General features: G+C 27.6%; 1 protein-coding gene across 1 annotated transcript; it reads right to left on the bottom strand.

The window, feature by feature from the left end:
• Positions 1-879: 879 nt before the first annotated feature.
• Positions 880-14,707, bottom strand: LOC136968493 (alkylated DNA repair protein alkB homolog 8-like). The gene is made up of 12 exons (XM_067262475.1): positions 14,521-14,707; positions 12,076-12,304; positions 11,546-11,668; positions 9,999-10,199; positions 8,906-8,976; positions 7,872-7,978; positions 7,598-7,716; positions 5,614-5,650; positions 5,474-5,534; positions 4,955-5,110; positions 1,444-1,593; positions 880-1,376 (listed from the first exon to the last, which is right to left on the bottom strand). The coding sequence occupies exons 1-12, from the start codon at positions 14,671-14,673 to the stop codon at positions 957-959; spliced, it is 1,827 nt and encodes a 608-aa protein (XP_067118576.1). The 5' UTR covers positions 14,674-14,707; the 3' UTR covers positions 880-956.
• Between the last annotated feature and the right edge of the window lie 309 nt (positions 14,708-15,016).

Raw genomic sequence — 15,016 nt, 5'->3', positions numbered from 1 at the left:
GCCTCAACCTCGCTATTCTTAAATAGCAACCTTTCGTTAAAAGCATGTAGGCCTATTATAGGTTATCATCATTTTATTCTTTTCATCTTGAAAAATTAAAAGATTATTCTTTCAATACATTTCATAAAAAGGTTCATCTCATACAAGCAAATTATGCTGTAATGATGTCTAGCATAGCTACTACTATGACGCAGTGTCACTCGTCACAGTTGTGCCACGGTCACTACAGGCGGTGCAAACTTTCTGTGTGTTTTTCAGGTTTTAGAAATCGCCATTGACATCTCTAAGAGTATCCACTCTGTACTACAGTACTTTTCTGTGCATTTTGGTTTTGAAACGTTGAAACAACACTTTTTAGAAGAGGTTCAAATCGGAAATTTTGGAGTGGTTCGTCGGATTCGAAGTTGCGACTTTGGTTTTGGGGAGGAAAAAGAGGCAATGATAGAAGGATGAGTGTAGGATGAGTATAGACATCAAGTGATGTTGGATTGTAGTTGGAATATGGAAATCTAATCCTCGAATAGAACGTGAAACTATTCGAATTAGAACTGTAGAGGTGGTTTATACAGTATATGCTTGACATCACGGTATTTTCTCATGTTATTGTAATCAACCTGTCTGGAACTAAATAAATGTTTGTATTTGTGTGTTTGCCACATTAATAATTGAACTCGTTTTATTTTCGTCCTTTCAAAAACATTACTACCTCTTCAAATTAATTTTTCATGTTTCAGCAATTCTTTATTATATAAAATAGCATAATTTATTTATTCACTTGCAAGATTAAAAAAAACATTTGACAATTCATTAAGCAACTCTTATATTAAAAATTTACAGTACTAATTTCTCTTCAATAATGTTAAAGTAACTAAACAATGATTGAGATCATTAAATTTTAATTAAAAATCATTCAATATTTACATTAATAAAATTACTACTATTTACATTAGCAAATATCATAATACTTTTTCAATGATAACACACCAATTTCCTTGATCGTAATAACTCTCTATTATTTTAACATTAGCAACACTCAATAATAGTGTTTCTAATTCTCCCTTCACAAACACGTGATAATATCGATGGTAGACTGTTGCTGAACTGCTGTTTTTATTTTCATCTACTTTATTCCATGGTACAAATATGTCCTGCTGTAGAAATTGAGTTTTATTAATATGAACAGGTAATTTAGTACCCATAAATTCTATCTGATGCCTTTCACAATCTGTTTCACTTATTTTTGCATCTTTGGATGCTTTTAAATAATTAGAAGAACCTTTCTCACTTTTTTGTTCCATTGCCCAAACATAAATCAATGCTCTGCCATTTACTTTTAATATTCTCACCAATTCTTCTATGGCTTTCTTACGTCTAGTCTATAATGAAAAATATTTTGATGAGAATAATTATTAATGAAAATAAAATATAATCAGAATTACAAACCTCTGTAGCCATATGATGCAAAACTGCAACGGAAATGCATGCGTCGGCTATTCCGGATCGAAGAGGCAATTTTAAATTATCGGCAACGAAAACTTCTAATCCGTTGCTTCTACAGATTTCGATCAGTTTATGACTGAAGTCGCAGCCAATCTGAAAACATATTCTGTTTATCTTGACAAATCTTCTATTTTTATCAAGTTATTTTGAAATTTTAAGCTACATAACTACATATTTTATCTTGTCTTCTCGTTGCAATATTAAATTATTTATAAAAATAATTAATAATAATAATAATTGATTAGAAAATGTAAAGCATCACAACCTAAACTTCTAATATCTTTTTCCAATTAATTAATTTAATATAATTTTATAAAATCACGGATCATATTCCTGTAATATATACCTAAATATATAAAATTACTTGTCCTGACTGATTGAGTGAATGATTGATTCATCATTGCCCAGAACAAACTGCTGAGCCTAAATAGATGAAATTTGATACACAGAGTACGTCATGAAAACGCACACTAAGAAGGGATTTTTTGAAATTCCCTGTGGGGAGAGAGGGAGAGCATTAAGGCTTAACCTGAAGAACTAATGCTACTTTACTATTTTTTGTTTTCAACTATGTTTAGTCTTCATTGAGTATTTACGCATTTTAAATTGATAACGTTTCAGACATTGTTATAAATATTTTTATATATTTCGATTTTTTAACCAAATGTTTGAACTGTTTTAAATTTGAATTTGTTATTGCATATTGGTTCGATTATAGAACGATTGTAAATGTTCCAGAAAATTGATCAAATTGAAAACAGTTTGTTTGATTCTCAGTAGTACGTGTTATATAACAATTACTATGGTTGTTGAAATATATGCTTACTTTAACACATACTTTTTATTTATGTATTATGGCTTTATCCCCAAGGCTTCCCAAGGAGAGTAGATTTTTACTACTTTTATATTTACATGCATTTTTATACATACGTTATAGCTACTGTAACATAAGTATGCTATGAATATGCTATCATAAAGTCCATGAATCAGATAAAGCTAGGATTATCTATCTAATGATAACTTTATCCAAGTCTTTTGGTTAAAGCAAGAAACAATATATTAATTTTGAACTTTATCCAAGTCACAAGTACATAACGCCAACATTATTCAAAAATGGATGGATGAAACAATAACAAAACTTAAAATTTGGGCTTTATCTTCACCCCATTTTGGATAAAATGAGAAAATTTAGGATTTACCTTCAGCCGGATAATCTGCAATCTTTCCAATGCAGTGACTTGAATAAAGTTAAATTTAACCTATTCATGGACTTTAGCCATAACTTATATTATTATTATTATTATGCATACATACTTAGTTGATTCTAAAATATTAAGTTACAAAAAAAAAATTTATAAATATAGCATGAAAAAGTTTATATAATTATTACAAGTTTTGTCCCTGATTATATTTAGCAGTCTGAACCATAAATTTTGCATTGATTCGTGTCACTTTGCTTCTCAATTACAATTTATGTAATAATTATTTATAAATATCGATTAAATAACTAACTAATAAAGAATAATCACTGGTAAGACAAAAGAAAATGTTATGATTTAAAATACTGAAGAACAAATAAACATTATTTTAAAATATGCAGATGGCACTTAAATTAATTGATGTTTCAATGCAGTTTGGTTTTATGAGGCAACAAGGGTTGAATTTTCACACATCATAATGTCTAAAATATTTAGCTTTTAGAGATTTTACATTTTTTTGGCAATATATCTTCTTTTGACTGTACTAATTTTTTTCTATAAGAAATCTACAGTACTCAATATTTCATGTCTGTAGTAAATGAAGTCAATGCAGCTTTTACTTTTCCAGCTGTTATGTATACATAACAAGTATTGGAATCGTGTCAAATCTGACACACTGAGATTTTTGCAAATCTCCACATTTTGAGACTTCTGAACTCAAAAAAGTAAATAAATAGAAAGGAAAATTCTATGAATGTGAGTGTGTTGGTATCTATTTTGCTTAATATCTCAGGTTTGGATAATGATGAAGAAATGAAATTTGGCTTGGTAGCTCTTGTGTATAAGTGGTATTGATGCTATTAAATTTTTATGGTTAAAGGTTGAGAGGGTGACGAGATAAAAGACTATCATATGTCATACCTCAAAAGCAGTCGGGCGTAATCATGTTATTTGTTATTAGCATTTAAAATTTTTTATAAAACTCATCACTACCCTCAAAATTTAGCCTTTTGCCATTTCATAATAATTAATAATATATACATTTTTTATAACAAAATCTGATAAATAAAATTTGTGTGATGCCATTTGTTATTATAATTAAAAATATACTGTACAAGTTATTTTTTTATCAGTCAGGAAAGTTATGCAACTCATTGCTGGATTTTTTAATATTAGATTCATAGAATTTATTACAACTTTTATTTTAAATGTTAACAAATTTTTTTGTGTTAATTTATTTTATGCAGTGTTATTTCTATGCTTTTTTGTATATACAATATATTTTCTTTTCAAAGCTGCTACATCATAATTGGACTTTTTTCAAAAATGATTTGAAAATATTATAAGTTCAGTTAAACTCAACACCTACATTGTCAATACACATAACTGAAATAATAATAGAATGAACAGACTTAAAAGAATAATAGACTTATTTGCTCATACAGATTATTTTGATAACTTTACTAACTGAAAGTTTCTTTTGAATTTAATTATTTAAAGCTGCCATCTACTGTAAGACACATTCTAATTTCAGAGATATTAAAATATGAAAAAATATTTCTTAGAATTGAAGAAAATTCAAATAATAGAAAAGGAAAGATCAATGCCAAAAATTATATATATTTTAATCTAATTTTTTTTTAAATTATAAGTAATTATCTCATTAATTGATGTCATATTCAACTGAAGATAATTTTTTTGAGATTTTATGAAAAGCAAAATTTGATACATGATATAAAAAATATATGTAATTCTATATTGCACAATTATCCATTATATAGTTACAGTTTCCAATAGTTTTCATGTGTACAATCAAATAGTCAATTCTCTATATGTGCATTGAATGAGTAATACCAGTTATTTTCACCCTTTAGTGGCATGCATAATTATTGGCTAGCTAGTGTTACATCAAAGACGTCTATATGTTTAGATGAAATGCAATGTTGAAGATTTCCAGTTTTTTTATATAAACTGTATACAAATAATATGAAAAAATATACATTTAACAATAATTTTTTTGAAATTTTGTAGCACACTAGTTGAGATCCATTGGGTTATATTAAACAGTTCAACATAAAGATATGTTTAGCATACATATTATATATTCATTTTATAATGATTAACTATTTTGATTATTTATCTCCTAATAATCAATTGATATACAGGTTAGAATACATTTCATCATGTTGATTTTCAATTATGGATTTACTAATAATCAAAAATATTGGAAAAAATTAAGAAGTTTATATCAATACCTCAATAAGATTTTGATGCTTTCCTAGATATTTTCCATTTCCACATCCAACATCAATTAAGAGAGATCCAGAAGGTAAAGAATTCAAAAAGGTAGCAACTTTTGGCCATTCCTTATATCTAGTATGACTAAAATGATCTGCTATTTCATTATACACCTGAAATAAAATTATTTTATGAAAAATATAAGGTATAATCAATGATTTAAGTAGAAATAATTCACTAATATGGTTAAAAACGATTCTAATATGTTTTCTAAGTATAGAATTATAAATTATCAATGCAAATCTGATAAAGATAATACATGGATATGTATATAAATGTTACAATAATAACAAAAGTTTCTTTTTCATATCAATACATGTACAGTCAAAACACTAATTTTCTACAAATTATCATATCCACATATGCTGTAATCACCAAACAATCAACAACTTTATTTTACCCAGATGCTTTTCTGAAATTACAATATCAAATTAGAATAATAGAAATTAAAAAGTTACAAAATAGAAATTACAAACCTGCAAAACATGAGTTTCTTCAAGTTGTTTTGCTTGATTTCCTTCTATAACATTTTTTATTCTAATAAAAAAGAAAAATTGTAAAAAGTTGAAATAATTTAAATAAAAAGAACATTAATACTATTAAAATAAATAATTACTTTTTGTCATTTTGTGAATCACACTGTTCATAATAAACTGGAAAAAATCAACTAAATATTTTAAAGTATCTATTAGATATTATACATTCTTTTGTTATAAACAAAAAATTATAATAAAATGCAATCTATTTCTTAAATATGTTCTATAGTTATTAGTTAAATAATTATTTTAATAATTAGACCTCTGATCATTATTTATAATTTTGTAGAATTCAGAGTTGGGATAACAAATATACTTATGTTCTAGAACAGCATTTCCCAACCTAGGGTCAATAAAATGTTCAGAAGTTATCTAGTACAGTGTTTCTCAAACTTTTTGGTCCGCGACCCCCTTTTGCACTTAAAAATTTCAAAGGACCCCCGAAGAATGAGTATGTGTAGAAAAACATCCCGGAGGGAGGCAGTTAATTTAAATTCAGGAGGAGTTAACTTCTTTTGTTTAATTAATCTATTTCATGTTGAAATTTCTTTCCGTTGCGTGTCACTTTGCATTGAATTTTTGTCAATGTTACAACTAACGAAATTTTTTTAAAATTACCTGTATTTCTTTATTTCTTTTTCTCACAAACAAAATAAATATATTGAAAAATATAAAAACAAAAAACATTATATTTCGGAAGTTAATCTAGTCTCAAAACATTCCGATTTAGCACAACACGGTCCTCAGAAAAACAAGCAAAACTTACCACTCACGATGGGAAAAAAGTCTCGTTCAAATACTGGCGCGTCCTTAAGTACGCTCTCATGGTCGCGCCAAGCTGCCAGCTAAAAACGCATATCAACTAAAATAATATCGGAGTATCCCAAGACATAGCCAAATATTGCAGTGCCACAGTACTAGCGGAAATTCGAATTTGCCGACTCAAACGCTTTCGGTTGATCGGTTTTCGGGTAATCGACGCTCTACCTAAGTCGACTTGCCTACAGACGCAACGCTGCTAGCGAACCCGTTCCAAATGACAACGCTGTTCTATCATAGTTTAGGCGGAGAGTGGAACTCGGAAGATTCCCCAATAGCGCACAAATTTATGAATATTATATTTAGGCTCGTATTTAAATATTTATATTCTTTTTATTATTTATATGTGCAATTTACTTAAGTAAAAATTATTTTATATATTTTTTATTTCTATTATTTCTAAACATTAATCCATAGTAAATTTATAAAATATTTGAAAAAAATAATTGATCTGGCATCAATTCTTCAGCGACCCCTCAAATATTTTTCACGACCCCCACTTTGAGAATCACTGATCTAGTAGTATGTATTTATTTTTCTAAAAATATATTGACAGAGTCACAATAAATTTAGTTACAAAATATTACTTATTTTTAACATGATTAGTATGTATACAAGTTGCTTTCAATCCCACCATTAATTCATGTTTACACTTTTGTGTGCATAAATCATTTATGTACTTACTTTAGCTAACAAAAAGCAATTTGCAGAATGAAGTCAATGTTTGGAATAGTATTTTAGATAAATGCTGATACTTTATGGTCTTGTGTATCTATATATATACACACAAAGATATGCATGAATATGTGTGCATGTATATGTCACACAAATATTTAATGATTTTTGAAGTGGTTTGTAATTTTTCTAGTCTACCAATCACTGTTCTAAAACGTAGTATTTTAACATTTATATACTATGATTTTTAAAATTAAACATTGGAAATACATTGAAAAGTAATGGCAAAAATTCAATTCTTTAGAATTCTGTCAAGATGTAAAAAGGTTCTTGATTTTGTTTATTAAATATTTTCTCTTTTTCTTCAATATTTCTTTTTCATTATTGTACAAACATGAATAAGAAAATATAAATTTTAAGATTCATAATTAGTAGAAGACTGTGTGGAAGTCTTCCTATATCAAGCTATGATTTGAGCATTTTATTTAAAATTCTAGTATGCAGAGGCTTTTGCTGGTCAATAATAAATATTAACAGAAAAAAAGTTTAACTTCATAAAATATTCTTTACCACAATCACAAGGTTTTTTCCTAACAATGCGAAATGTAAATGATGTTCGAACACCTCTAGGAACTGATTTAAGGAGTCCATTCTGATTAGGAATTACATCCATTTTCCTTGGTGTAATGCTACATAATAATAATAATAATGTAATTAAACTAAATCATGTTTTAAGATTTGAAATAATTAATTATTTTTAAACTAATAAACATATCTTTATATATTCAAAATCTAATTATTGTTTTAATTATAATTAAAGTATTACAATATTGAAATTACAAACCCATGACTCCATAAATATCTGCTTTCTTTTGACATAATTAAGACACTATATCTTGGCAACAATATTGGAACATGACAGCCATTGGGATGATGAAATTCCATGACTATCTTAAAATAAATGGACAATGAATTATTATTATGAAATGAAGTAATTTTTAACAGATAAATTGTACTTAAATAATATATAGGATACAAAGTTTTTACATTTAATACATTATTAATATTCTTGTTAAACATAAGATTATTTTTTGCTGATAAAAATATTGATATTATAAATTTATCTAATTAAAAGACATTTTTAATCTTAAACAATATTTATTGTAACTATTGAATTAATTTCCTTACTCCATCTTGTAGAGGATAAATCAAAAGGAATAATTTTACACTAACCACAATACATAGAGATTCTTTAATTAAAAGTACATTTTGCTTCTTGGCAAGAAAAGCTTCTTCAAAGTTCAAAAATAAATCAAATTTTATAATGTTAACATTTATTTTATTTTACAAAATGTTGAAGAGAATTAACTTGTGGCAGATAAGGAATGACATGATTCTTTGTTTACATTCAGGAGTTGAGCTGCATAGCAACAAAATTGCCACTTGGCAATAGTGTTATTAAAATGGTGATACAAGTGATATACAATATTGATGATAAAAACCTTAGTCCACTTATTTTGACATTCAGAATGAAATTGAATCATGAAGCATGCTTCAGCTAAAGCAAAAAATTTGGATATGACAGAAGGTGTGAAATACTGTTTAAGCATTGTGACCAAATGTGTTATTTGGAATTATTAAAAAATGATTCCTATTTCTAAGTGACAGCTTAACATGTTAATTTTGCTTTCCAGATTCCAAATTGATAAGGCTACTAGAACTGCGTTAATTAGTAATGCAATTAGTAATGACAATAAATAATTTGAAGTCGTGGAAAAAATTAAAAACTGGCAAAATAGCTGGCAATTTTTAAAAATTTTTCAGACTGACTCCTGTATATGCATCAGAATTATAACAATAAATTATATATTGTAATACCTGAGATCCCAAGTTAAATACAACAATACAATCTTCAAAAGCAGAATGAGTATCAATATGGACTGGTATACCTAATTTAAAATAATTTCATATGTTTTAATATTAAAGCTTTTAAATGTTTTATAAAATTTTTAAAGAATAAAACAAAAATAGTATTTTATTTCAGGAAAAAGAATTGATTTTATTTTACAGAGTAAAAAATTACATTTAAGTAAATAAAATGAAAACTATGATAATTAATTAATGCACTGATTTAAACATGTAATCAAAGAAAATAGGAAATAAATACAAGTTAAGAATGAGGTTCATTTAAATTTCTAAAAAACTGAACATTTAAAAAATTAGTTACATATACAGTGTAAAGATCTGAATTAAAATTTCTTCTTCACATCAAAAAAACTTTTAAAATCCAGTGATGTGTATTTATACAACTGCTAACGTTTTCAACCCCGTCGGGGTCTTCCTCAGGCACAGTTCAAAGGAGATTTCAAATACGTTTGCCAAATGGTGAATATAAATTGAAATAACTCGATGCGAAGTCATTTGTGGGTGTGCATTCCCTCAACAAAACACCATGAGCATAATGTTCCATTTTCCACGACATCTCACCACGAGCATAATGTTCAATGTTATATTTTAATTCTACGATTCCAAATTTGAATAACATTCGCTTTGGTTGTTTGTTCCGTTCCAACTGTATTTGAAATCTCCTTTGAACTGTGCCTGAGGAAGACCCCGACAGGGTTGAAAACGTTAGCAGTCGTATAAATACTCATCACTGGATTTTAAAGGTTTTTTTGATGTGAAGAAGTATATTTCATCCAGTATATGTTAAGAAGTTCATTTGTTAAAATTTCTTTTGCTATATTTTTATAGAATAAAAAAAATTCTTTTTAAAAACATAAATATATAGTTATATAAATCTGTTTAAAAGCTTAAGGTAAATATTTCAAATAGTAATATATATAAATTAAATTTCAGTAAAATTTCATAATAATGAGTGCATACATAAGCAGTGAAAATAATTTTCATTTTCTGTATTTCAGTCCAGTGTTTTATTTTAAACTTTAATGTAAATTTTATTAAAATTTACCTTGTCCGGGTAGATAATAATTTACAGTTAACTGATCTGGCATTGTATTTATGTACTTCTCTTCAATTAGCTTTGCTAGATATGGATGACAAATTTCAGGAATCTTCTCATCCAGAGGATCATTTTTGTCAATGTTGTTAATTCCATATTTGAATTCATATCCGAAATGCTTTACTCTTCTATGTTTCAATTGCTGTGAATCTAAAAATTTTTTAGATAGAACATTTCTGATTTATTAAGAAATTTAAATTTATAAGTTATTTGACAGAATTTTACATATTATTTTGAAAAAATTAAATTTAATAATAAAAATTTTATAGAGTAAAAACTAATATATTTCCATCATTTCTAAGAAAATTACCACTCAAATATATATCCTAACATAAAAATGTTCACAGCTTGCCATCTTTTATTGAAGATGGGTTAAATAAGCCTGTTTTCCAAAGTACAGAATTATTAAGAAGATAATTAATAAAAATTGTTTCAAAATGAAAATCTTAGAACTAGTCTCCTATTATAGAATCAACTTTAAAATATGCTGCTTTGCAAATTAAAGGAAATTTCGTAATTTTTCTGAATTTCTGAAAAGTGGTTAATTCCAAATTATGAATTGCATTTTTACTATAATATCTATCATTTCTGAATGCAAATGATTCATCCACACAAGTGTAGTTAACTACCTTATGATGACTATATATAAAATGACATGTTTTGACCTAATATATAAAATAATTCGCACGACTGTGTTACAGGAAAAAATTGCTTTAAAAAAGTTTGGAAAAAAGAAAGGTGCAAAGCTACGACATCCAGCATGCGAACCAGTGATTCATATCTTACTCTTTCAACTACACATACCTGCAATTTGATTTTTACAAATTTAGTATATAATCAAAACAGAAAATTTTCAATGTTGATATCTTGCAAACCATCGTGCATTGACAAGTTACTTCACTGTTTATTAGACAAATAATTGTACTATAACATATTAATATATCAAATAATTCAAGAAGAGCAAGGGTTGATGGTCCTCTTGTTAATAGTAGTGTGTTTTTTAATAAGATTTTTTAAGATTCTATTCTCTAATAACTCTCTTTTAATTTTTAGAAAATTTTTTCTGAGCATTGAATATTTTTTTAAATCATAATTTTGGTATCAAAGGACTTTTACTTTCTCTAATAACTCTTAGTTACATAATATACTATAGCTAGAATGAGTTATTAAATGTTATATTATATTCTTGGTCATTCATGCATTTCATAATCAACTTCAATATCAAACCACACATTTCAATCAATGAGTATTAAAATATTAGATGGCATATATATATATATCTTTTTAAACATTTGGTATAAAGTATACTTTTTTAGTGAAAGGTATAATATATACCATTACATGTCAAAAGTTTAAAAGACAAAGCATGTGTAGACTTGAATATTTACATATAATGAAATGTAATATATATTTAAATTATGGATAGAAATTGTAAACTATGAAAATTTAATTGTATATATTTCTTTTTATAATATCAGATATATTTATAAACTTACCTGAATCATTCCATTTGATACACTGAAGTATTTTTTCTTCTTGTTGCTCAGTAAAAAAATCTTTAATAAGAATTAATCCAGGAGGAAAATTCTCATTATTAAAAAGCTTGTGGTTGCTTGGAACTAAAAATATTTTTAAAAAATAAATAAACAAACTTTCAAACCTAGATAAATGCATAAATAATGCAAACAATTTTTAAATATGAATATTAAAAATTTTCATATAAATTACTTAATAAATACATGTACTGTACATATACAATTTATAAAATACAAAGTCTTACAATAATTTTTTTATAATTAACATAATCAATTTTAGCTTTCTCTGAAATAAAGTTTATGGAATTTACTTAAAGTTTAAAGAATAAATTATGTTAATTTATATAAATCATTGTTTATGAGCACACTCCAGGTATGTATGTATACAGCACCCACATAAATCACAATCACACTAAATTTTTCTTCATTACCAGGAAATTTATATTATTAACACATATATTAATAATTTACTATATTATATGAATTCTAACCTTTATCTGCAAAAGATAAATATAACGGTTGTTTCATATGCTCTAATTTTACGCCTTGGAGATTTCTCATTGCCATTTCTGCTTCTTCAGATTTTGTATAGACAATAAAAGAATATGATTTATTTTGAGGTAAAATAATATCTTCTATTTTACCAAATGGTTCAAATGCTGTTATCAATTCTTCACAACCAATTCCACAAATAAGACCATGGTTTCCAACAAAAATAAACTAGAAAGCAATAATAAAAATATAATTTCACAGCTTTCAAATTTGTAAAAGTCAAATATTCACAAAACTGGACTTCACAAATAAATAAATAACCCCAGTACCTTTATCTAGCCCAGCAGCTTTATTTCACTATAAAACAAACATTTTCCTGAAGATCATCTTCAGTTATTATTCAAAATACAGTAGAGCATCGATTATCCGACTTAATTGGGGACTGGGGTTGGTCGGATAACCGAAAAGTATGAAAAAATACATTATTAGTATAGTGTATTGGGCCTGGTTTAAATACTAGCCTCTCTTTCATGGTCGAGCCAGTGCTGCCAGCTAAAACATGCAAAAATTTAACAAAAATATTATTAAAGTAGCCATGACGTAACCAAATATTGTAGCGCCACATCACTAGCGGACATTTAAATTTGCCGACTAGAACGCAGTCGGTTAACTGATAAGTCGGTTAATCGGGGGTTGGATAATCGATGCTCTACTGTAATGGAAACATCTGAAGAACATGATATATTTCAAATTTGAAAACTCCAATCTGATGTGTATATAGGCATGATATACTTACATTATAAATTGCAATTAAATTTTTGAAAGCAGACCAACGTGGAGGACGTCTTAATTTAAAGAAGAGAAATGTATTTCTCATGCATGGCAAGCACATTTCAATAAACATTTATAATTTCAGTACATCATTCTTATACATGCATCTGAGTGGAGTTTTTGAATTTGAAATACATTATGAGCAAACTCTAAATGTGAAAATAGAAATTAAATCCTCTGAATAAGTGCACTACACTAGGAAAACTAAGACTCACTTTTTCCTACTAACTACTGGTGAGCAAGAGTGCCGAGAAGTTCACCAGTAGCTTTATCAATTGATTTTCTCATTCATTATAGCAATTTAATGATTCAAAAATAAAGTAATTATTTGAAACCATTGAAATTCCAAAATAGAATAAATCAATTTGAAGATGAGAAGTAGTTTTCTTGAAAAACATTTAATCAGACTTTAAAGACCATTATTTACAATAAAGAAATCCCTAAATAGTAAAAGCAAGGTATTTATTTTATTTTAAATTAAAATGGAGTAAATGCTTGGAAAGAATATGTATAATAAAAATTTTTATAGTTTTCATCAGAATAGAAATCATATTACACAATCTGATAGTATACTAATACAAGTTAAATTATTTCTCAATCCTTTCAAACTATTGTAAATACAGTAGACCCCCCTATAACATGGCGAAAAAACTGCGATCGGGTTCATATAACACGCTAAAAGAGACTCGTATAACATGGTAAAATGCCATCGCTGACTTGTGTCGTGATAGGATTGGTCGATTCTGGACCAATAGTGAACGAGCAGCCAAACTACTTGCCACTGTCCAGCACCAGGCGTATATACGGAGAGTTTAGGCGGAAAAGTATTGATAAATTTTTATACAGTTCTTGTGAACAAAACATTTACAGTATTATTCAACTGCCATAAAAATTATATTTCTATTAATGATGTCTCCAAAGTTCAGCGAATTCTTTGCAGAAAGAATAACTTATCAGGAAACGCATCTGCCATTTGATGAGTCACTCCGCGACGAAAACAAGCTTAGGCAATGGTGTCTTTGAACGGTGCACATTCGGCAAGTAATCCAACAATTTTTCGTTTATAGCATAATTTATATGGATTATTCCCAAAAAATTATACGTGATTTGGAAATGTTGAGTCAAATTATTCTAGAATCGATTAATTTTATGGAAGAAAACCTTTCAAACAGCCATAGCCCCTAAACTGCACATGTGCCTAGCTGTTATTGGCTCATATAGTTAAGGGACTCGTACAACACGGATTCATATAACACGGAACGTATCTACCGTGTTATAGGGGGGTCTACTGTATACTCATATACATAACTCCTAATTCTACTTAAATTATCCCCTAAAACAACAATTATCCTGATTAGTCAGAAGGCTCAATATAATTAGAATTAATACTTATACATGAACTATAAACTATGTCCTATTTGTAAATTACGAAACAATGTGCATATATTATATTTCACGTGTATTAAAATAACGTGTGTTGTTTTAATATTTGATTGCAATTACATTGAACCTTCTGATTGAACTATCGCGTAATTTGATTAAAGAGAACCAAGTTGTTAATTTACTTTCTACACTATAATGTTCAGAAAAATCAAAACATATAATAATCATACTCTTGTAGGAAACTTCACACATTTTACGTTTTCATTCTTTTCCAAAATTGATTCGCATCTTTTTTGTTTGCGAAGAATTTTTCTCAATTTACTATCTGAAGTTTCACTAATGTTACAACTTCCACGTGAAGACGTATCCACGTTTTCCGCCATATTCACATAAACATCTGTTACAGTGTTGCCAATCTTGTCGTGATAACCTCTAAACCAGAGATCTCAAATTCGAATGCACTTAATACTGTACTGTACAGTACTGTATGTCAGACACGGACCGTATTCTTTATTATTCGGTAAACCAAAACAGGTCTTTTATTGCCGGGCCTTTAGACTGACGTAAACAGTTAGAAAACAAAAATTCAGACTTTTGTTTTAAACCCCGCAAGATGTTAGAAACATTGGTTTTTAGAAAAGAAATTAGCAAGGCCGCGGGCCGTATATAAGGCTTAACGGGCCGTATCTGGCCCGGGGCCTCCAATTTGAAACCCCTTCCCTAAAC

The sequence above is a fragment of the Centruroides vittatus genome, unplaced genomic scaffold (genome assembly GCF_030686945.1).
Source record: "Centruroides vittatus isolate TY-2023 unplaced genomic scaffold, ASM3068694v2 contig_1477, whole genome shotgun sequence".
Taxonomy (NCBI): domain Eukaryota; kingdom Metazoa; phylum Arthropoda; class Arachnida; order Scorpiones; family Buthidae; genus Centruroides; species Centruroides vittatus.
Note: the sequence above shows the minus strand (reverse complement) of the source record. Positions and strands in the feature narration are given on the sequence as shown.

What these genes read in the sequence shown, in the direction of transcription:
- LOC136968493 (XM_067262475.1), bottom strand. Translation starts at nt 14,673, where the DNA reads ATGGCGGAAAACGTGGATACGTCTTCACGTGGAAGTTGTAACATTAGT. An exon ending in GTGTGAAGTTTCCTACAAGA is followed by an intron (nt 12,305 to 14,520) that starts GTATGATTATTA and finishes ATTGCTTTCTAG; the next exon opens with TTTATTTTTGTTGGAAACCA. An exon ending in AGATATTTATGGAGTCATGG is followed by an intron (nt 7,717 to 7,871) that starts GTTTGTAATTTC and finishes ATTATTATGTAG; the next exon opens with CATTACACCAAGGAAAATGG.